Source organism: Hirundo rustica, chromosome Z (genome assembly GCF_015227805.2).
Source record: "Hirundo rustica isolate bHirRus1 chromosome Z, bHirRus1.pri.v3, whole genome shotgun sequence".
NCBI lineage: Eukaryota > Metazoa > Chordata > Aves > Passeriformes > Hirundinidae > Hirundo > Hirundo rustica.
In genome coordinates, this window is record NC_053488.1 from 70,991,042 (window position 1) to 71,015,885 (window position 24,844).

The 24,844-nt window shown below is 38.0% G+C and overlaps 1 protein-coding gene across 4 annotated transcripts in view; it reads right to left on the reverse strand.

The window, feature by feature from the left end:
- Nucleotides 1-24,844, reverse strand: part of BDP1 (B double prime 1, subunit of RNA polymerase III transcription initiation factor IIIB) — a 51,533-nt gene that overhangs the window by 25,274 nt on the left and 1,415 nt on the right. For 3 of the 4 annotated variants that reach the window (XM_040089926.1, XM_040089925.1, XM_040089922.1), the window contains exons 2-22: nt 21,295-21,847; nt 20,512-20,618; nt 19,476-19,535; nt 18,977-19,123; nt 17,971-18,104; nt 16,894-16,988; nt 16,262-16,316; nt 15,462-15,605; nt 13,636-13,914; nt 13,126-13,300; nt 11,971-12,130; nt 9,489-9,565; nt 7,968-8,109; nt 7,723-7,799; nt 6,985-7,144; nt 6,483-6,565; nt 5,045-5,273; nt 3,408-3,592; nt 2,540-2,753; nt 1,851-2,038; nt 1,101-1,275 (exon numbers count right to left, since the gene is read on the reverse strand). In XM_040089926.1, coding sequence (XP_039945860.1) covers nt 1,101-1,275; nt 1,851-2,038; nt 2,540-2,753; nt 3,408-3,592; nt 5,045-5,273; nt 6,483-6,565; nt 6,985-7,144; nt 7,723-7,799; nt 7,968-8,109; nt 9,489-9,565; nt 11,971-12,130; nt 13,126-13,300; nt 13,636-13,914; nt 15,462-15,605; nt 16,262-16,316; nt 16,894-16,988; nt 17,971-18,104; nt 18,977-19,123; nt 19,476-19,535; nt 20,512-20,618; nt 21,295-21,847 — 3,439 coding nt within the window. The remainder of the gene's footprint in view (nt 1-1,100; nt 1,276-1,850; nt 2,039-2,539; nt 2,754-3,407; nt 3,593-5,044; nt 5,274-6,482; nt 6,566-6,984; nt 7,145-7,722; nt 7,800-7,967; nt 8,110-9,488; nt 9,566-11,970; nt 12,131-13,125; nt 13,301-13,635; nt 13,915-15,461; nt 15,606-16,261; nt 16,317-16,893; nt 16,989-17,970; nt 18,105-18,976; nt 19,124-19,475; nt 19,536-20,511; nt 20,619-21,294; nt 21,848-24,844) is intronic. The other variant, XM_040089924.1, reaches the window with a different exon arrangement.

Sequence of the window (24,844 nt, forward strand, 5' to 3'; positions counted from 1 at the left end):
ACTTCAGCAAATGGAAAACCTTTGAAAGCTGGACACTGCAGAGGGCAGCACAGACACATCCAAGCCACAACATAGCCTCAAGGTCCAGAAGACCTAATAAGCTTTATGTTTACATCTGCCACAATGGTTCCACAAAGAAGCCACTCAAACATATCCTTTACCATTTCAGGCCTGTGACAGCTTGATTAGTAAAGTGGAACATCAGACCTGCTTTGGTTTTAAATATTTGCCCAGTACAGAGCAGATGCATGTGCAGGGTTCACAGGCCACAGGTCTAGAGCAGCCAAAGCTGAAGGAATTAGCTAGGGGTGAGTCGACTGTGGCACTGAAGGGAGATGAGAAATCAATGCAGGACACAAGTACTTTTCATAGGCTCAAGAACAAAACTGACACCAAAACATCAGTCACTCTTGCAAAGTTTGGCTGTATTCCAAATCTAAGGCAAGTCTACACAGATATCCCTACTTCCATTCCATGATTCATGTGCAATCCACAAAAGGGTTAGAGAGAACACATCATACTGTAAACAGATTTCGAGGATTTCCACACCTTTTACAGTCCCTAGTGAAGTGTCTGTGGGGATACACAGTGTCAGTTACTTGTATGAAATAGAAGAGTATCACATACTGTAGTGATGACCCCAATCAGAGCTCATAAAGGCTTATCAAAAGTTTAAAAACTCCTTTTTTTCTTAAAAATAGCTGTCCTCTGCCTTTACTTGAGACATTATACCAGACTGCTCAACACAGACTCGATTCATCCAAACAGGAAAGATGAAACGAAAAAAAAACCCTAATTTTTATGCATTTTTAATCTAGAGTTTTTATAAATGTGCATGATTTTTTCCTATCATGCAATCCAATCAAAAGGAGATCCCTTGTAAAAAAATAATTAATACTTCAAGTTGTAGACCTCACTGACTTCATACCTATAATACCTCAGCTTACCAGGGTTCGAGGTTTTTTTTTTTTTTTTTTTCATTTAATATACCGTCTCAGCTTCTGACAATGCAAATTGAATGTTTTCATTTAACTTCATAAAAGTGAACATGCACTTCAAACCAACTTCGAAGGCAAAGCCTTACCCTTATTAAGGCTTACCATGACAATATTGTCAAACTCATCTTTCTGCTCGGCTTCAGGCTTTTTCTTCCTCTCATTTTCTGATATCTGTAACTCCTTCTTTCCAAAAGTTCTTACCAAGTTTGGCTTGTACCTCTTGTTCTGTGCTAGCTGTATAGGTGGAAGAGGTGCTTGTTGATGTTCTTCTTGAGTGCTGTTTTTGTCATCAGTGCAAAGTTAAGACAGAAAAAATAATCCAAAACTTAGTACAAACACATTACAAACACAAACACAAGTCTATTAGTATTACCTGCAAAAAACACTGAGTTTTTAAGAGAAATCTTGTGAACTAAAAGTTCAGCTGAATTTAAATTACAAATGACAATTTGTTCCAGCAAAAATTTCAAAGCATCATTCTTCTAAATACTTTCAACAACAGAATTAGCTAACCCACTGAAGGTATTAACTTACTGACTACTTGTTGCTATAAAACCAAAGCAATTTTCACATGGTTTCTCTGATAAGCAAGCTCCTATTTCCCTGCTCACATGAAACGGATCCAATGTTTCAGATGATGAAACAGTTATAAAGTGAATGCTCATTAATGTCATGCTTAGCACAGAAGCCACTGAAATTGCAGTATCACTAGTGTTAAAATATGAGAATGGAAATTTTCTGCAGTATTTTAATTAGACTATGTTTACCAGATGGCAATCCATTGGCACACTGATTTCCTTGTAAAATTCTTTCATTGTTACAGTTAAGAATCAAAAGTAGCTAAGCCCTTACCCTGCAACAGTAGTAGAAATGTCATCTGGGCTAATTTCAGGTAGACAGAACTCCAGTTCACCATCCTCTGATCTTGAATATGTTTTTGGGGACTTACAACTTGGCCTCTCAGAAACCTCCTGAGAGCAAAGTGATTTCTCCTCTCCCAAGGATTTCAGTGCATTTAAGACCTCACATTTTCCTGCTTTCTGAAAAATGTAAACACAAGAACCAGAAAAAGGTGTGATAATAAACCAAAAGGAGACTTTGCGATGTCTGTGAAATTTGGTACTTACCACTCCCTGAGAAACTAAGAGGGTTTTTGCACCCTTGTACAAAACTCCTCCTAACTGCTCACTAATGACTTCCTAGTCTTTCCAGGACAAATACACATTTTTTTATTTATGACAAAATAGCTTGAAATCTTTATTTCTTCTCTGCCATCTTCTATTAATACTTTTTCTTTCTTCCCTGTCAACTCTATAATGCCACCTTGGGTCACAAAGACATCTGGACACATAACAAGAGATTCAGTCATCTTCTCTTCACATATGACCAAGTGAAAACTACACAAGTTTTAATGCAGAAAATTTTAGCTTTTGAAAAAATTGTTCAAAAAGTTAACTTTGCATTTTTTAAAATCATCAGTATTTCATTTCACAAAACCAAAGGCTCAAATATAACCAAAGGAAAAAAACCAAAAGCCTTACATCTGTGTCAGGAGGGATGCTACATTCACTATCACACTGTGTCAAATTTTCTTCCTTGTTGGTATCTTTCTGTGATGCACTGTTACTATTTACATCCAGAACTTCCTTCCTATTAGCTGTTCTTAAATTTGGCTTTGGTCTCTGGAATCGCATCCTCACTAGCCGAGTTGATGATACAACAGTTTTCTTCTCTTCCTTCTGAGGATGAGATTCCCTACAACAACAAACAAAGGTACACGACAATATGGCATACTTGTATACAGCTCTCAGAGCAATAACATTAGTGACATGAAAAAGGTCCAATAAAAACACAGTAATCATCATGAAAAGCCTCTGTACCTTATGAATAGGTAAGCAAAGATAAGTTAACTGCAACTTCCACTTGAGACCTGGAAGACAAGCTGATGCATTTTAACATGATACATATATTTTACAAACACCTTTCTCTAATCATGTTTAAAGCTACCCAGGAGACTTACAGAATACCTGTGGCTGCCCATTTTTTTAAGGAGACAATTTAATAGGAAAACAGATCCTGTACTCAAGGATTTATGTAAGCACACTGGGATGCTCCACAGAGATCAACATGAAGAAGACAATCACAGGGACTGAGCATTAGAAAAGTGGATTTTTTAGAAAATTAGGCCAATTGTCTAAGATCAAATTAACATCCAACAGCATGTAAATTTAATGCTTTCAAGCTCTTGGGGCTTTGTTAGCTAAAGTCTAGTATTGTCTTGATTAAATATGTCTTTATATATATAAAATTTGTTTGTAATGCTGGAGTTGAATGTAAAATGGTATAATACCTAGAGACAGTGATAGCTTTGAACCATCCCTTCTCTCTGTTAAAGTGAAATAACCTTACCCTGTACTGGAATCTGAAACCTGTTTTGAGACATCTGACAATCCCTTTTCACTTTCATAGCTTTCTGCTTCTGAGGATTTTTCTTGGAAACACTGTCTTGTATATATTGAGTTCAACTCAGAATCTGTAGAAACATCTTCTAATGTCACACTGGATGGCTCAGTGTCTTCATGAACTGTTAAATCCTAAAACAAATAGAAGTTCCACTCTGTTAAGATGAAATATTTGCTCAATCTCTCTGCTAGGAAAGCAGGAGGAAAATGGGAAAGTTATAATATTTTCTACACAAACACTACAACTTCTCTTGCTTCTTGTGCATCCAACTAATATTCGTGTCTACTATAAAAGTAAAAAGTTATTTTTCTTCAAATTTTCTCTTTTAATTGGTTCATCTTACTATTAGAGATATTATAAAAGAAAGGCCTTATAAAATATGGTTTAGGCCCTGCTACTCTAGCTAAGCCAGAAGTAGCTTGTAAGTTCCCATAAAGAAAAATTTTAAGAATAAACACAACAATCTATTCTTAGACAGAAAAATAAGTCTGCACCTGCATAAACAATGAATGTCCCATGAGAATCAATTACGAAAATATGTAAATATATCTAGAGAGAGAAAATTTGATAAACATATACAACAGCCCTTACTGACCAATGAACTGAATCTCACTGTGTTGCTGATCAACTAGGTTTAACACAGTGCATTCTGATACTTCCTATAAATATGAGCTTTGTGAATAAAGAGTTGGCTTTTCTGCATCAGAAAACTGAGCCCCATCTGCTTATTCAACATCTTCTGAGACACTTTTTCTTTGCAGTTCTCTTTTCAGATCTGGTATCACAATATGACAAAGTGAGATATATTCCATTTCCACATATGCTGGTTTTGACTAGGGTAGAGTTAGCTTTTTTCAGTGTAAAGTATGGGGCTGTGTTTTGGGTTCGTGCTGCACACAGGGTCGCTAATACAAAGATGTTTTAATTATTGCTGAGCAGGGCTTACACAGAGCCAAGGCTTTTTCTGCTTTTCCAAGCAGAAATTGCCAAGCTGGAGAGGAAGTTGGGGGAGCATGGAAGGATGGGAGGGGACATAGTCAGGACATGTGACCCCAACTGACCGAAGGGATATTCCATGTCCTGCTGACATGCAGTTCAGGATATACCGTGGGGGTAATAGCTTTTGTCTTCCCAAGTAACTGAAGCCCAGCTTTCCTGGAGATGGCTGAACCAACCTGACTGTTTATATGGGAAGTAGTAGAAGAGTTTCTGGTTATGCTCTGCACATGAATGTAGCTTCTGTTTTCCCTATTAAACCTTGCATTCAGTACTCAGCTGTTTATCTCAACCCATTTTCCAGCTTTTACCCTTCCAGTTCTGCCTCCAGTGCTGCTGGCAGGGCAGTGAACAAGTGAGCTGGTACTTGGTTGCTGACTGGGGTTAAACCTGATACCATGGAAAACAGAACCCAAGTGCAAAAATGAGGAAATTTTATGACAATTTAGTTTATTCTGAAGTAATAAATGAAGCATGCAAAGCCTATCCCTGCAAATTATGTGGTATGTACCTAGTTCTTTGCTACCAAGGCTTTTACTAAAGACCCAACAAAACAGCATACACAAGTGACTGCTCCAGAAACTTACACTTTTGAGGCAGGGATCATTGTTTTCATCTCGATGGTGTATGACATCTTTTTCTGCTTCTCCACCTTCAGTTGTCTCCTCTTCAGGATCTTTTTCATCTATCTGTTCTTTTTGCCTCGCAACAGTTCTTCCTAGATTTGGTTTTGGTCTCTGTATTCTACCTCTCTTCAGAGATGTTTGATGCAACATGATTTGTTTGCCATCTTTTAAACCAGCTGCTTCATTAGACCTGGAAAAATATATATGATCCATGAAGTGCATACTGCATCTGAAAGTGGGAGGAGACTTAGAGAAGTGATTTTTTTTCCCCTGTACTTTAAGTTATTAACATACTCTCACCTAAAATGTGTAACTAGCTTCCTGAAAGAATAAAACTAGAAGTGTATCTACTAGGGACTGAGAGTTTAAACTTATGTTTGCCCTGTTATTTTCCTATTCCCATTGGTGACAGGTGGTGACAGGATACCATACTAGAGAGACTTTTTTCTGATCCATAATGGATCTGTAATATCTTTGTATTCCTATCTAGTCTAGAGGCAGATGGACCTTATTTAACAAAGGGGAAAAAAACCCCACATGTAAGCATTCAGAGAATACATAAATTCAGAAATTTATGTACTCAGAAAACACGTAAATAACTTTTTAATCTTACTAATGTAAAAATATCAGTAGTGCATTATTAGAACTGTCAGATTCTTCTACCCTTTTTACACTGAGCATCAAGTTACCGAGCAGATTAATGAAAGAAATAACCAATAATATTTTAATGGCAGATTATCACACCCAGTATATCTCCATCCATCCTCTTCAATTTTCTACCTTTAAAAGAAAAGTTTGAGGTTTTGGGTTTTTTATTTCTGTTCTTGGTTTAGGTTGTTTTGGGGATTTCTTTGTGGAGCATTTAGGGGAAAGTTGGCTTTTTTTAGTTTTTATTGCTTACAATCTCTTCTGTAAAACATGTTATTCCTTTTACACTACAGCTGCCACTTCACTGAAGAAAAATGCAACAGTTAATAAATATATGCGTTACATTGCTCACATGCTGGATTTTTTTCTTCCTCTTACTTGACACCTCACATTTAACTACACTTTAAAAACACTTAACTCCTATTGTTTAAATACTTAACCACTGCTAAAATGGATGCATTTTAGTATTAAAAGTGAGTAGCTAAGGCTTTAGTTTTCAAGGGATTAATTTTTCAACTTTTTTATATTTACCATGACTGACTTATAACTTAAAAGTACCACCTTAAAAATGAAATTGCTTCATGTATGTTTTGTAAGTTAATGAAGACTCCTATTTTGCCCTCCATTTCTGTACTACAGAAGCCTCTTCAAAAACTTCTACAATTACCACTCTACAAAATTCTATCAGAAGTGACAAGAATGGTAAATTGCAGGACAACAGCGCTTATCTTCTTATTCTTCTCATACTTACTGAGACATTGTCTCCAGGACTTTGTCATCTATTTCTGCAGAATCTTCACTGGTAACACCGGATCTATTACCTTGGTTATTATTCTGAACAGAAACAGATTAATATGACATGAACTGTCTTACATTCATGAAGTACAGCATCACCTAACTGACCAAGTAACCGCTCATATGAGGAAACAAAATAGATTGTTTATGACACACAAAAATTAGAGGGCAAATTTCACAGTCAGATGTGCAGTAAAAACTAGAGCAAACAACTGAAGTTGTATTTGTTGCAGGACATGAAAGACTATTGGTATATACTGTTTGATAACAACCCCTCACCATAGCTGAGGTTACTAAGCAATACTAAGCACTGTCACTGAAAGCAGGTTAAGTAAGTGGTTAATTCCCGGTCATACTTAGGAGCAAAAAAGTAAAGAAAAAAAGAGGTAACATTACTATTGCGTCCAGTAGCTTTTCAGCTAACACATTATCTTCAGTCATGTTACTTTATTAAATACCTTCTCAGTTTCCACCATAGACTGTAGATGGGATATGTTATCACTTCTTGAATCTTTTTCAGGCTCTTCTTTCCTTCCAGATGCTCTTGTAACATTAGGTTTAAATCTCTGTCGATATCCTCTAACTACTGTCTTTGCAATTGCAGTTTTTTCAGGTTCTCTGCACAAAGAATCCACAACAGTGACACTTACCCCACAATATTCAAGCCTATCTAACCACACAATGTCTCGCACAGATTTCTTTACTGTAAATGTGTTGTCCTCGGAAAGATTTGCCCATACTTATGCAAGTTGCTTCGCACAAGAAGCAAGACTTTGTTTAGTCTTACAAGGTGTGAAAACTCAGTTTATCTACATATTAAGAAGAGATTAATTTATAACACAGGGGAGGAACCTAACTAGATTGCATACCACTGCTGCTTCTGCAAGTGCCAGAAGCAGAACCATTACCTGATAACTGAGGAAAGCAAAGCCATAGTTATCACTCTCCCCCTCTCAAATTACAGGCATTGCTGGTACTTCATAAAGCAATGCTTTCAGCAAATTTCCAGAAAAGATGTACACACCTTGTACATTAGTACCACCTGATATCATCCAAAAAAATGCTTAAATCAATTTTGAAATTTATATTAAAGCCTCACAGTTATTGTTATCTTTTTCTAAAAGGACTATATGGAATAAATTAACAATTAGAGTCAGTTAATACCAGGAAGCTGAAAAAGTGATCTCAAGACTTACTGCGATACAGTATCCAGATCTCTGTTCTCTACTTCTGTGGCTTCATTTCTGTTTCTTCTACTGTCCTCTTCAGAGCACTGGAATTAAGGCAAGAAATATTACTCTTTGAAAAGTGTGCAGGTATTGTAGCAACAGTTCCCAAGTTCCCATTATTTCTAAGACTGTCAGTGGCCCACAGTATCTCCACTGAGCAAAACAGATGCAGCATCAAGAACAACATACTAAGTAATATTCCTCTTTCTGACCTTTTCACCTGCATTTGCAAAGGTTGGAGAAGTTTTGGCTTCCATTTTGTCTTGTGTTGCCATCTCCCTCCTTCCAGATGATCTCACTAAATTAGGTTTAGGTCTTTGCAATTGCCTTCTATCTGCTGACTTTTTTGTTCTCCTAAAGATACAAAGAAAGGCAGTATACATTATTACCAAAGAGAAACTTAAAGTCTTATATGATTCATGATGTACTTCAAGAGTATCACAGACTGTATGGGTCAAGACATTGCATGCAGCAAGACAATAATCAGAAAAAAAACCCATTGCATTTTTCTGATATTAGACATGCTACAAAGTTATGAAAAGAGCATCAAATAAACCTTAACAACTTTGCTGGCTTTCAGTGAAATCTACTTCAAAGTACTTGAACGAAGTATTTCCTGCTGTTAAGTAAATAGGAATATTTCTTCTCCTAGGGATTCACAATTCATGTCAGTGTGATTAATTTTATATAGAAACAATATAAATCTGCCCTATATGCAATGTTTTGCATCCATCTCTCCTGTCTCCCCATCCCCTTTCAAAGCTATCTCAGTCATGGAAAACCAAACATTTTTCAAATACCTTGTCCTACTGTCAACATCCACATCTTACTGAAGAATGGGGTACGTACATCACACTCTGTGTCCTTAACCATTGCAATGGAATGTCCCGGGATTCACACACTGACACAGCCCTACATCTTATCAATAATCTTCAGACTGGGAACTACTACCTTGTCTTATATTCTCCCTAAAACACTACAAACAAAGCTTTGACAGTCTTCATCATAAGAGTGAGCTGCCATTCAAAAAGTGGAAGACAGAAGTATGAAAACCAACTTAGGATTAACCAGTACCACAACTCTAAAACACCTTTAAAAAACTGTATTATGGAATATGAAATCGATGATCATGCAAAAATGCACAGTCTTAGGCACAGACTTCTTTAAATACCATTTCTCAATGTAAGAAACAGTCACCAAAATTAAGTTCATAAAGAAGTACAGATAAGACAAAAACATTTTGGAGTATCTTCTATCTTAGAAGCTTGCACCAAGTTCCAAAGAGGAATAGGAAAGAAGAAATACACCATACACATGACGTGTACAGCTAATAAGCTCTGATGGACAACTATGAATGTCAAAGAATTCAGTGAGGCCCTTCTACTTAAAAAAAAAAAGAAAAACACAACCAAATATCAAATTTCACAGCCAAGCTTTACCCAGAATTAGCAAATTTCTTCATTCTCTTGCTCTTGCTAGCTATAGAAAGACTAGGTTTTTTTCCTTAGTTTAGCTAAGTCTTTCCCCCTATTCTTATCTACCATTTTGATCTTAGCTAATACACTGCTACTCAGTAATCAAAATTTCTACCAAAAAGCTTAAATGAATACAGAAAACAAGTTATCACGATCTCCTGACTGGTTCATCTGCTATGGTCAATTGGAATTATATACAAACTGAATAGATACAGGTTTAGTTCAAGTGCCACTATGAAGTAAAATAATTCTACTTACGTGATTTCAGACTGTGAACCACTTTCTGATGCACTTTGCTTTCCATCTGTTTTTTGTGAGTGATGCATATCTTCATTCTGAGGAAGAAAAGAAACAATAAACTTAGATGATTGTCTACTGTAAAGAAAAGCAGAAACAAAAGCAGCCACAGTGGTTGAGAGTAAAAGGGTCTGTTAGAAGCCTTCTGGTCCAACCCCCTGATCTACTGGGTTAGTAGTGGGTTAACCTGGGCCAGATGCCAGGCACCCACCAAAGCTGCTCACTCACTCCTCTCTGCAGTTGGACAGATGAGAGAAAATCTAACATCTAATAGGGTTCATGGCTGGAGAAAAGGAAGAGGAATAGAGATTACTCACCAAATAGCATCACAGGCAAAACAGGCTCAACTCAGAGATATGAAATGAATTTCTTACTACCAAAATCAGAGCAGGATAATAAGAAGTGTAATAAACCTTTAAGAATACCTTCCCCACACCTCCCTCCTTCCAGCTCTACCTCCTACCCCAGCAGTGCAAGGAGACAGGGAATGGGGATTATGGTCAGCTCATCACATGAGCATGCTCCCACTGCTCAAGGAAAGGTGTCCCTCTCCTGCTGCACCATGGGGTCCTCCCACAGCATACAGTTCTCCATGAGCTTCTCTAACATTGCTCCATCTCATGGGCACCAGTCCCCCTCAGACTGCTGCAGGGGGGGTCACTCTTCCACGGGGTCCGGTTCTCCAGGCCCCAGCCTGGGAGCAGGGCCCTTCTCTCCATGGGTCTCCCACGGGGCCACAGCCTCCTCCAGGCGCCCACCTGCTCCAGCACGGGGCTCCTCCATGGGCTGTGGGTGGATCTCTGCATCCCCCATGGATCCCCATGGGCTGCAGGGGCACAGCTGCTGCACCATGGTCTGCACCACGGGCTACAGGGGAATCTCAGCTCCGGAGCCTGCCCCTCCTTCTCCATTGACCTTGATGTTTGCAGACCTGTTCTCCCATGTCCTCCCTCTGCTCTTCTCTGGTTGCAGTTACAACTGCACAATCCCTTTTGGGTTTGAATTCTTCTTAAGTATGTTATCACAGAGGAGTTACCATCATTTCTCATTGGCCTAGTGTCAGCCAGTAAGTAGGACATCCATCTTTGGAGCCACCAGGGATTGGCTCTGAGGGGCATGGAAGAAGCCTCCAGCAGAAGTCACCACTCTAGCCCTTGTTACCCAAACCAGGCCAAGCAAAACTAATATATCAAGGCTCCTGTAGCTGGTGTCCCAATACCGTGTCCAGACAGCTCCTGAATCTTGCCATGGATGGGGACTTCACAGTCTCTCTGGACAGCCTGTGCCAGTGCTTGGTAACCCTCACAGTGAAACAGGATTTCCTGGTGCTCAGAAGGAACCTCCTGTCTTGCACTGTTTGTCCATTGTCTCTCGTCACTGAGTGCTCCAGGAAAGAGCCTGGCCCTGTCCTGTTGGCACCCTCCCCTTGGGTTTTTGTGGAACTGCTGAAGAGATCTCCGTGAGCCTTCCCTCCACGTTGAACAGCTCCTGCTCCTTCAGCTTTTTGCCATAGGAGAGATGCTTCCATCCCGTTAGCATCTGTGTGACCCTTTGAGGGGCTGTCTCCAGTGTGTCCAGGTCTCTCCTACCAGGGAGCCCAGAACTGGTCAGTCCTCCAGGTGCGGCTTTTCAGTGAAGCTGAACAAGGGGCAAGGATCACCTCTCTCAGCCTGCTGGCAAACGCTTCTCCTCCTGCAGCCCAGGTCACCGTCAGCTCTTTGTGCAGCCACAGCACCCATCTGGTTCACGTTCAACTCAGGGACCACCAGGACAGCTGGGTTCTTTTCTGCAAAGCTGCCTCCCGCCTGGGTGACTTGAAGCACGTGCTGGTGCCTTGGGTTGTTCCTCCCCTGGTGCAGGACTGTGCATCTCCTCCCCTAGCTGAACTTCCTCAGGTTCCCGTCAGCCCACTTCTCCAGCCTCTCCAGGTGCCTCTGGAGCTCAGTACAACCTTTGGGTGTCTCTGTCTTTGGGAAGCAATTCCTTCTAGATCTGCCTAATATGTAAACTTGCTGAGGTTACACCCTGCTCCATTATCTAGATCATGTGTGGAGCAGCACAAACCATCCAATGCATGTTCCACTCAAATCGATTTCCAACACCGTGCCAGTAGGCATATGCTAGCAAAATCCTGCTCCAAGGCCTAGCTGTTCATATTGCAGTCCTCCACTTTTGAATAATTAAACTGTTCAGCTGTTTAAATTGTCTATAAGGTAAGTCAGGCATGCACAGTATATTCTTTGAACACATTTACATTAACAGACAGCCGATTAAGCCTGGGAGAATTGATAGTATTTCAATTTTGGTGATGTTCTTACACCTGCTGATTATTTTCCACCTGGTGGTGAAAACATTACAAAAACAACCGAAAAAAAGCTTTGATTTACAAACCACTTTTAATGATCAAGGGCAAGATCTTGAGAAGAACCACATAAAATAATACCTTTGATTCTGTAGTTTCTACAGACTGTGTTTCCTTGCTTCTAATATTTGAAACTGGTAACTCTGGAATCTGGCTTTCCTGTGATGTATCATCTCTAATATCTCTGGTCCTCAATATAGCAGCTCCTGCTTCTAGTATAACATCATTGCTATCTTCAAGGCTGAAATAAATAAAAGCATACAGGAACATTAGTGTACTTGTAGAAAAAAGTGATTTCTGCTTTCAGACAGAGGAAATTGCACAGAAAAACAATGCAATTTTGACACTAAATGACTACCATGTTTCAGAGAATCTCACAAAGTTTTAGTAATATTTGCAGACTATGAGCTTTAAAACAGCTTTTGTACTTTTGCACTGCAATTATAAGATGACATTAGAATCTCATCTGATTATTCTAGACTGATTGCTTTTAAGAAAATAAACTTTAACATGGACAACTGTACATTGATTTTTTTTATTCTTATCTTTTGTAACAATCTAAACTGAGTCCAAAAGCAAATAACTGTCCCTTCATATACTTCTAATGAACTATTTAAGAGAGTGGAAGTTTCCGGGAACTCGTATAAAATAACAAATAATTACAATACAGCTAAATACATACAAAATTCTGAAGCAGCACAGTATCACAATGAATTTTTAGATTTACCACTTTCACGTATAACAAGTTTAATAAACAAGTCTTCACTTTGTTTTTAGTAAAAGTATGCCCAAAACTGAACCCAAAAGCTTGCCTCTCACCCAAATTCTGCAAAAATAAAATCTAAGCAACCTTCCTTTTCCACAAGAGTAATTTTATTACAGATAAAAACTCCAAGCATATTGTAACTCAACTTAGCAACAATATGCAGCACTGCTAAAAGAGAAATATTATAAGTTAGGATAAACAATGGTCTTCCTAAACACTCTTAAAACATGAAATAACTTTTGGAAATTACTTTAGTAATTATGTACATTTATTTTGCAAGGGCAGCCCATCAGGGCAGAGAATATTTTGAATATGTAAATCATGAACAGTTTACTAAACCCTGGGACAGTTCTCAGAAATCTGCACATTCTGTGGCAGTTAAATGGTGGTAATCATGAATAAATAAAAAACAGTATTAAAACTTTAAACTATTTTTGTGTTTTGCCTAAGCTTTCCATTATAAACATTACCTGCATAAACTGACACCACCTTCTCTTTCCATTAGGTTATTCACTGGTATACAGGACTCTGATCTCTCTTCTTCTGTTACAGCAGTCTCATTTTGTTTCCCTTCAATAGTACAATCCACTTCTTCTCCACAGGTAGTATGACCATCACTGCTTGCATCATTTACCACTTTTTTCCCTGATAATTAATAAGAATTAAACCAGTTTAGACATTCTGGGAAACATCTTAGAATTCCAGTAATCAAATCCTAGCTACAGTGAAGAAGAGTTAATATAAGACTAAAAATCCCAGTAGAAAAAGTCTTAGTGTTAAGATTTAAGAGAATTGCTCTAATCTAAAAGAAAGTATGCTTAGATTTAGAATAAAAGCTGATTTTAAAAGGCGTTGTTCTACAATCTCCTACAAGGCAGATCAGCAATATAAATTAAAGACCAAAATTTGACTATTAAGTTACCAATGACTTTATACAAAATTTCTATTTGAACGTAAAAGTGAGCATTTTTGCATCTTACTTTTATTAGAAGACTTCCCATCTTCAGCATCTCTTGAAGGAACAGGCATTTCTTCTGGAATATTCTCCACTTCCTGTTCCACATCATCTTTTCTCTTCTTCTTTCTCTTCTTTTTTGCTGGCTCTAATGAAACTTGTTCTTCTGCCTGTTCAGAAATGCCCAAAGATTCCTCATTTTCTTTCTCAGCTGCCACACCATCTGCTTCTGCTTCTGCATCAGAAATTCCAGCTTCCTGAAGTTCATCTTGATCATTAGCAGCTTCTGTGCTGGCAGCTTTTGCTATTGAGACAATATGGTTCTTAGTTAATAGAGTGGTGGAGTACTAGGAGCCACAAACAGCAAAGGCATTTCTATGAAAACCACTTGCGTACTCACGCATCACTGCCAATACACTGCCAGGTGTATGAGCAGGACTGGGGAACTACAGTCACTGACCTGCCAGAAAAAGTTCAGCGTAACTTCAGATTAACTTCAGCATTTAATACAAAACACAATCTGTCGATGGGACACACTTCACAAGGGGAAAGTCAAAATGGGATGCAAAGCAAATTTAGTAAACGCTATTGTGCCTGTGTTTTTTTGCCGTTTATACAGTCACATTTGGATTCAGGGAAAACAGACATCGCTACTTCTATAAAGAATTTTTGTATGTCTGCAGAAATAGGTGATGATGGTTACAGAATGTACACCATGCAAAAGCAATTTTTCATCAAGAAATGTGTAACAGTTGATCATTCTAGTTTACATAAGAAAGCTGAAATATTATCTACCTAATAATTAACAAGGGTTTAATGGTTTTCTAAAATTTTCCTCCCCCGTATTTTAAGGACATTTTGTCTTGATCCTGTATTTAACCAAAAAGAACTTTTCCTTTCTTTTTTATTCATCTTAAATGAACTTGTTTCCCTGTAATTAAGAAGTTGAAAATGCAACAGAAGTAGAAAAGCATACTCACATTGCTTTACACATGACATATCTTTAATCTCTAAGCGTAGAGACAAGATTTCTCTACATGGTTTTAAGTCCTAAGACATAGGATATTTTACTTAATCAAATCCAAAACCAAGGCTATAGAAAAGCAGCAATTATTTCAATTTTAAGAGATGTTGTTTCCTAGCTAGCATCCCCTTTAAAAAGATGCTCACTTGTTTGTTTCACAATACCACTTATAAAAGAAGAGGTCCTTGTGGAACACCGCCACAGAATTAGCATGAAATGTATGAAATGGTGTCAGTATAACTGTTTTCAATTAAAGCACATCTGTCAAAGGTCCTTTCCCAGGTACTGAGCTAGTAAGACACGATGGTGATCAACAGTAATTAAACATAACTTTATTTTGAACAGACCAGAAAGATAAAACAACTTTTACATGATTCTCTGAAAAGAATCATATTCCTCAGATTCAGGAAGTTAATCTACTATTAAAGGAGAAACAGAACCCTCAAAACAAGAGGATTTTAAATGCAAGAATACTTTGAACACAGAAGAGTTCGCCAAAAATATGATTTTGGCCCAATAATTCTACAAGTGAATTCATTAGCAACTCATGGAGATACTCAACAACTGGGAAATTAGAGTATCAGCCCTTCAGATTGTGGAAGAGCACCATTTTCACTGTGGTATCATGTTTTTGCTCTGTTACTCATTATTACCATCCTGTACTTCAGTAAACTACACCTGAGAAAGTTACACTGTGAAGCTAAGATCTTCTAGTCCTGTCCACAACAGGGAAGGAAAATGTGATGCCCTATGTGATTTTTCCTCTGTTAGCAACACATTACTGACCACTGCTCTGCAATGCCTCCTCAACCACTCTTTTAAAGTACCTTTTGACTTCTTCTGTGGCCTTGGAGACTTTTTTTCTTTTGGCCTCTGGCTTTTAACAGTCTTTTGCTTCCTCTTTTCCTCATCTGCTAAGACCTTCTCAAGCAGCTGAGCAAAGAATTCAAAATCAAAGGGTCGTTTTTCTTCTATCAGATTAAAGCAAAGAAATAGAACAGATTCCAAAGCTGATTATTTTTTCAAGTTTCATCTTTGTAAAATAACCAGTGATACATGACATATTAAAAAGCAAAGGTTATATACTTAAACACAGAGTTCTTGAAAGTGTTTGCAGTATCATTTGAGCAGGGGCTGATGCTGACATAAAGGTGATTGGATTATGGTAGCTTGGTTTTAAAAAACTAAGTAGTTCAGAAAACTTAAGAATTGACAAATACATAAACCATACCATAGTACCGAATAATTTATTAACATGCTGCTGTAGGACATATGTACCTCATTTAACTAACAAAGAAAGTCTTTAACAAGTCTCAAAGCAGTTTACGATAAATAACTGTGCTAGAAATTCCCATGAATAAGAAGAAATTATTTTCAACTGAATAAAGAGAAAAAAGCTTATATTTATCTCATTTAGCAAATATCCAGGAAAGATAGAAAACAAACCTAAAGATCATTATTGTGAACTGTGCTTGTTATAAAAACCAAAGATTCCAGAGTTTATGGATTCATCTATGAGCAAGAACTTTCTTCTAAGTAATTCAAACAAGGCAAAGCACAGAAATTACCATGGAGATGGATAGCCACCATTTAATGACTCACTGTAAGGTAGGGAATATTTACTTACTGAAAGCTTTGTCTATTCTCCATGCATTAGCTTTTTCCTCGCGTTTGAACTTGTTCTAAAAGCAAATGCACAGTTGTGTTTATTATTAAGCAAGAAATGCAGAAATATGTTGTACAAACTGGCAGCTAAAGCTAAGCCTTCAGTGCAACAAACCAACTAAAGCTGTTGAAATTCACATGCATATCCACAGAACACAAGTTTGTAATTAATTTTTAAGTATAAAATCTGTTACCATAGCTATCACAAGGTATACTTTTAAAATATTTTCTACACCTTTTCCTGACTTTTAATCTGAGCAAGGTTTGAAATATCAAAGACTTTCCCCGCTGTGTACAACAAAAGAAATAACACAGAAGTCCCTCACATTTAGGCGTATCAGCATTCTTTAACTAAATCAAAGTGTGTTTAAGTATGCTACATTTACTAGATACATTCACTGAAATTCAACCAGCATTTTAATGTTTCAGATACTTACAACCTCTTGAAACAGAGGTATCAGAAAACAAGCACTACTGTGGAGAAAATTCACATCAAAATTATCAACACTAGTGGAGGAAGCATGGGAATGCAAATAAGAAAAAGAAAGGTAAAACAAGATGTTTAATTGTTTAATTGAGTGCTTTAATTTTTACCTTAATTTCTGCTCTGGCTCTGTGAGGAAACAGCCGCCCAATCAAGGAGAAGTCTGTTCCCACCATACTGATAGCTAAAAAGAACATGTCTGTTTCTAGAAAGGAAAAGAAAGAAAAAATTACACACACTTAAATATTTACTAAACCATCCTTCTTGCTATCAGAAATAAAAACGCCTTGCAAACATAATGTCATAAGATCAGTAACTTTGAGGCTGTCTACTGTAGCTGCAGGTCCAAGTGAGTATATATGGAGTGTGTTCATTATCTTACCTAGGTCCTTGTAATAACATTTGCTGAATGAACTACCAACAGAAAGAATTGTCTAATCTATTAGAAAACTGCAGAATGTGAAGTGTGCTTACTAAAGATAGTAAATCTAAGCTAACCCACCCCATATTGTCCATGTCCATTTTTATTATGAACAGAAGCACAAAGAGAAATCAGAAAAACATCACGTAAATATACTGTCTCCATTATTAACAGAAAAAGAGTGCATTTCAAAGAGAGCACAGTGAATTCTGAAGCTAATTTTTCCACCTATAGCTGTAAAAACTAATTTTAAGAAGTCTTGCACATTGTTGTAAGCCTAGAGATAACAGCCAATTCATAGCAGGAATAATAAAGAACCCAACCCACCCACTCCTAAGAACACAACTGTCCACTTGCACTGAAATTAGTCCACACAGAGACACCTTATACAATCTATTCCTGCCCATGCTGGAAGAACCTAGTAAAGTACCATAAAGAACTCAAATCTCTGTAAACCAGAATCCAAAATTATGCTCTTGATAAAGCAGACTGGCATTTCCTCATCATCTAAACACCCATGGCAGAAAAAAAGCACAGGTAGCCTACATATTAAAAAGCACTGTATTTTTTTTTTTTTAAATACTGTTTTCAGAGTAAATACCACAGCTCTGCCTGTTGTAGAGTATGGAGGGTTGAGATGACATAAGATGACACATAAATAGATCCATTTACTCCACTGGGGATGAAAACTGTCAAGTATAAAGCATAGGTAAAAACTAGGACTTTTCTGCTTACTCAAAACTTGAAACCAAAAAAAAATATTCACCTTTATTTGACCATGGTTTTGTGTAAAAACTTTTCCTGAAGCTAGAATATGTAGTTGTAGAGCCACGCTCAAAGATAGGATCATTTTCTTCTACAACACATGGACCTTTTGTTCTTAGAACTTCCACAGTTAAGCTGGGAAAGAAAACACACAAGAACACTTCACAATATTACTAAGAAAACACATAGCAGATGTTTATAAGACTGCTATTCTTTTTTCCCACAAGTGAGCATTTCTATGTGTAATTAATCTTAATAATTACATTAACATGTACTTTAATGAGAGAATGAAGCAAGAAAACACTACTCTATTCACCCACTATTAGTAAATTTGCTTTCTCTGTTTTGTATGATATAATACAGACAAACATAATTAAGTAGCTTTTTTTTTAAAAAAAAAGACTTTTTAACATTTGAGAAATCTATTTTGTAGAACCATGAGCACCTTTCAATATCCTTCTACAATTCCTTCAAATTCTTTTACCAGGCTCTCTTTTCCTTAAACCTTGGCCTAGATCTCCTGTTAACACCTGTGAGGAACTCAGAAATTTGATAATCTACTTTTTAAGTATCATATTCTAAGCAAAGTTACTGAAAACACTGACAGAAGGATAAAGCAGCAACAGGCAAGATGCAAAGCTGGAGCAAATTGAAATGATAACCAAGTAACAGTAAGCAGATACATGTTACCTGTGAGAAGCAAAGAAGTCAGCTAAAGAAGATATTTGGAAGTTTGTCAAATCTTCAGTGTTCATTGACATTAATAAAATATGTCATCTTCCACTCTAACTCCTTCCCCCAAAACATTTCTCATAAAGTATGCCACTACAGAGATGCAGATTACTGCTGCTTGTATTTTGTCACATCCTTGCACTGTTTCCTAAGTCAGAGCAGCTCAACTCTCAAACATAAATACACCCATACTTGTCCTAGTTCAAAGTAATCCTCTGTTTACAAACTGAGCTGCAATGCAGTACTGTCCATGAGTCAGGCACAGAATTTATCACCTTTCTTCATCCAGAATGATTGAACCATCTTCTGCTACTTTGACACGAGGAACAAGAAGTGGGCCATCCTGACTTTCTTCCCCATTCTCCTCTTCTTCTTCTTCCTCTTCCTCTTCTTCACGATCAGGAGTATTTTTCTCTTCCTGTCTACAATTTTTAAGACAGCAAGCAAAAATACTGTTAAATGTTTTGAATTGCTGCTGAGTATGTCAGACATTCAACAATTTGATGAACCACCCTGCAATGCAACACATTAAGAAATTAGTCAACATGTGAACTTTGAAACCTGCATTTCATTCTACTGTGAAATGAAAATATGCAAAACTCAACACTGAAAGTGAAATGTTCTTTAACCACCTCCCCAAATTACAATTTTTATAAATTAGGTGGTGATATTCAAATGGTAAAAAAACATACCTACACTGTTTGCAGTATTACAGAAATGCAGGGTTTTTTTATACCTGAAAAATTTTGACTATACTTCACCATCAAGACTTACTCTTTCATTTGACTCAGTGCAGAACTTTTTTCTGTTCTCTTTTCTTCTACCAGTGAAGACCTAGAATGTCATAAAAAGATAGAGATGATTGTTTGTACAGATACATTTCCGCTTTCTTCCACGAAACTGGCTTTTAGTGGACAAAGGACAAAGAAACACAAAGCTTTTTTTTTTTTTCCAATTCTTTTTATCACATCTAGATTGAACTATACAATCACCACTGCTTAGTAAATTTTGCCCTTTTTTGTACAACCAAGGAACAAAAAAATGTATTTCAAGCAGAAATTCATTGTAAGGATACAGGGAATGGGAGAGCATCTTGCTTTTTACCTCCTTAGGGACTATTCAGTGTAAAAGAAAAAAATAAAGGAGGTGATAAATAAAACAAACAAGCACACAAATATTAACAAGCAGGTGATAACAGACAACACCAGAAAACTCATCTACTAGTGAAAGAATAGGACTTGGATAACTGTACTTCTGTCCATGTGATTGCTTTTGGCAGTTGCAGGAAAAAGGCCCTGCTGTGCTCCGTCTGTGGCAGCCTGTGTGGCCAGCTGCATTAGTGTTCCCTGTATGCACCTACTGGTGAAACGTGTCAGTGGAACGCAGTAGCTGCATTCATCCACATGGAATGTAAAGACCTCAAGGGTTTTGCAGTGCATTTTGCACTTCAGCACCTAGAAGAAGAAATGCTTAGCTTTCTGAGTCGACTGGATCTGGTGGGTAATTATAACATTCCTAGCAGCCACAAATAAAAATTTCACAGCAAGCAGTTGGAAAAAAAATTCTACTATTCTGTATTTCTACAGAGATAAATCAACACTAGGGACAGATTCATGTTTGTGTATGTCAACAAGTACACTAGGCTCCATTCTCACTTCTGTACTAGAATGAAGCAGATGTGAAAACTAGAAGCTAGTCTAGAAGCTTTTGTTACCATTGTAGCAATACTGTATCTGAGCTAATACTGCATATTTAAGTATTATAGAGGTTGAACAGTAATTTAACCTGAGAGAAAAAAAGTCATACTTACTTCATAGGATTGTTTTCTGGCAGATAGTATATTAAGTCTCTCATGGTCATTTTAGAACGATCTGGTGGAGAACGCCCTTCAATTACTGGAGGCCTGTGTTTCATCTTCTTCCATACAAAGCAAAATGAAACAAAAGAAAACAAAACTACTTAGATTCGCCCTAGAAGTATTTTATATTTCACAAATTATTATTATTATTGTTTGTTTACAAAGTACTCCATTCATGGAATTTTGTTGTTCACACACGCACACACATACCACTCCCAAGAACCACAGCAAGATTATCTTAAAAATGTCCCTTTCTCAGATAGGGCATTACAGACCCTTAAGCCACTAATGCTTTCAAAAGCATTCAATACCTGGCACAAATAAGTTAAAAGATAATCAAAACTACAGAACTCTGACAATGAACAACTTGAAAAAATATGAGACATCCCAAATTCAAGCTTCTTGCAGTACAATTCCCTGCTGTATTACAAACTGTGAAACTTTCAAAATTGGAATGTTGACTATAAAATAAAACCAGGTGTCATGTCAAAAAGACTTGTGGTGTAATCAAATAAAAAGACAGGCAATTCATTGTAAAATCTGAATCATCAGGGAGTAAAGTGCTACTACTGCTTATAAATAGAATAAACACATAGAGTTACGAGGTATGACAGACTACTAGCAGTAAGCAGCTGACAATTACCTGAAAACACTACAGCAATGAGATAATGAATGCAAGGTGAATCACATGTCTTGTCCTTCACAGATGAGCACTGCTTAACACTAAAGCCTTACCATACGCTCCTTCTTCAGCTCTTCTTTAAGCATTTCTCTTAATTTCCGAGCTTTGAGGATCCTTTCACGGTCAGAACACGTTCGTTTGACTTTCTCAGGAGACAGTTTCACAGGCAGCTTTTCCTCGTGGGTGCATGATCTTTCCTGTGTTGGTCTCTCCTTGAGAGGAGAGGGTGCAGTCTTCTGCAAGCTGTCATCATTTTTTGGAGCAGCTACACCAACGATCTGCTCTTTGTTCACAGATTTTTTTAGTGGAGAAAATTGTGGCACTTGTGGCACAGGTGTTTTCTTCTCAGGAAGCATGGGAGATTTTACAGGGCTTTCAACGTTACTTTTTTCTGATGGGGAGGGATCCTTCTGAAGGGAACCACTGCCATCAGATGCCTGTGACGCTCGCCTCTGCGGTTTTGGTGCAGAACGCTGAGCAGACAATGGTCCAGCTCTCGGTTTGACAAGATTTGGCATGGTGGAGATACGTTTTCTTCTCTGTGTAAGCATCTCAGCAGGTTTACTAGCTTCCCCAGTGTCACTTGTATTATCCGTCTTGTCATCACTGGAAAATTTAAAAGAGTACTCTGAAGTTCTTTACAGTGATAGATTTGTTATTCTTACTTTCAAGATGTGTTTATGGGCCAATCAGTACAAACACTAGGCTACAGGAGAGCAGTTATACACAAGAAGCCTTGACCAACCTGTAGCTGGCACTTCCTCATAAAATAATCAGCTCTAAGAACTGGTATATTATTTTCTAATGCTAAGCACTGATCAACAAGTTTGCAATACTAACACATCCCCACACCCCACCTCTTTTTTTGGAAGGCTCTCCTATTTCAGCTGAACATACCAGTACCATAAAGCTTTATAAAAAATTACCCACATTTTATAGGTGACATATCAAAAACACTTTAACAAACAGTGGTTTCATGACTTTTATAATAATAGAAGTAATAAAAATTCCTCTCACACATTTGCAAATAGATGTTACATAAACTGCGACTTCCAGAAAAACTTCAGCAGTCGTACTCCTGCTCACACTTAACACATCAATAACTCTTGGCTTCCCTGGAAAACTTTGTATGTAAGGACTTTTTCTATCACTTACGCAGAAGTAATTTTCAAAGTGCAAGTAAATTGCCAACTATTATGATCATCCTAAATCTGCTGACTTCACCAGTATGTAGCTTCATGGCTGTTGCTCATAAGTGTGCAGTATAATTATAACTGAGTCGTAAAGAGAGTTTTTTTAATTTTATGTTGGAACTATGCCTTGTTTCTGTACATTAGGATGACCACACCCATGGTTCACTTATACATTTTTTAAAATGGTGAGAAGAAAATGCTTTCCAAGAAATATTAAAAAAGTATAAACATGCAGTGAAACTTTTCAAAATTCTCTCCAGCTACTGTCTGTGATTCAGGCAAATGCTGAAGACGATGTGTTTGCATTTAGCAACCTCTGTTAAACAGCTGAATCAATTTGTCCCATGCTGCGAGTTCATATACATTTTTTGTACAGAATACCCCTGGGCAAAGAGTTTAGAGAGCTTATTACATGGTGCCCATTTACGTGTTTTGAATGAGATCCCCCGCAAGTTCCACTCAACACCCACTGTTCTTCGTACAGCAGGAGACAATGGAAAGTAATTCTTCAGTCACCTTCTCCATACCACCTTTGTTATGTGGAGTTTTCAATCAGAGTGCAACACTGGATTTCTGAACAGTTAGATACAATTTAACAGAAAGTGTATTAAAAAATTAGGATTCTCTTACACTTATAAAATTTTCACTTCCCTGATAATTAACAAAACTTATTCAGTATATAGAAAACAAAACAATGTAAAGTGACTGATGCTACAGACACCGACTTGAGCAGCTGTCAGTGAACAGTTCAGTGTCTGCCCCTACACTTCCCCTCACGAAGCATTTGTAGACTGCAATAAGGTCTTTCCTCAGTCTCCTCCAGGCTGAACAGACCAAGTGACCTCAGCCACTCCTCACATGGCTCCACCTCAAGGCCCTTCACCATCTTTGCTGCCCTCCTTTGGATGCTCTCTAACAGCTCAATGTCTTCCTTATATTGCGGTACCCAAAACTGCCCCCAGCACTCGAGGTGAGGCCACCCCAGTGCAGAGCAGACCAGGACAGTCCTCTCCCTTGCTCAGCTGTAATGCTGTGCCTGATGCACCCCAGCACACAGGTGGCCCTCCTGGCTGCCAGGGCACTGCTGGCTCATGTTCAACTTGCCACTGACCAGGACCCCCGATCATTTTCCTCCAGTCTGGTTTGCCAGTCTGTCCATACACTCAGGGTTGCCCCACCTCAAGTGCAGAATCTGGCACTTTCCCTTTCTGAACTTCATATGCCTGGTGTTTGCCCAGCCCTCTTGGCTTGTTGAGGTCTCTCTTGCAGGGCCTCCCTGCCCTCAAGGGAGTCAACAAGTCCTCCCATTTTGTATCATCTGCAAATTTACTTAAATATACCTTTGAATCCTGTGTCCAGGTCATTTATGAAGATGCTGAAGAGCACAGGGCTGAGGATGGAGCCCTGTGGAACCCCCCAGTGACAGGTCTCCAGTCAGATGTCACTCCATTCACTGCAACCTTTTGTGCCCAACCCATGAGCCAGCTGCTCACCAACCACATGATGTGTTCATCCAGGTCTGTGCCCGATGTTTTGCCCAGAAGGAAGGATATTGTGAGAGCCAGTCTCGAAAGTTTTACTGAAATCCAAAGATTACACAAACTGACTTCCCTTGGTCTGCTAGGTGGGCTACCCTGTGAGAAGGTTATATGGAAAAGGCCTATTTTTAGGCCATGAGAATAGATCAGAGTGCCCTTTGGAGTTGCACTGGTATCTAGTTTTGAAATTAAAAATTATATTACACTGACGCGCATGTTAAAATACAAACACAAAAGTCTTTTAACAAATCTGCTGAAACAGCAACAGAAGCACCTAAGTGAAAAACAGAAAAAAAAACCCCCAAAAACAAAAACAAAAAAAACCCAAACCAAAACAAAACCGAAAAAAGATAGAAAAAGATCCAGTACGGTGATCCCTGTAACATAAAAATTTCATAAATACAAATCGAAGCACAACACAAAACAAGTAGAGATGCAAGATACAAGTTGAATAAAAGATATCACGGGTTTCCTAAAGACATGTCATGCCAACTAGTCTGATACCTGAATTTCCAGCCATTGAAACAGAAGACTCTAACACTATTTCATCATACTGTCATAAGAGATAAGCTTCAACTAAAAGAGTGTATGTATGAAAGACTCAAGCCCAAATGTATAAAAGCAGTGTGCATATTGTTCTGAAAAACAATTATCGCACTGAGGAAATGTCCTGAAACACTGGTCTGTACTGCCTTTGTGGAGGGACAGAGTTAACTTCCTTCACGGTAGCTCACATGGCGCTGTTTCAGATTTGTGACACAACAGTGCTGACAGCACACTCATGTTTTTAAGTAATGCTGAGCAATGACTATGCAACACCAGGGTCTTTTCTCACATTGCCCCATGGCTGACCACACTGGGATGGGCAAGAC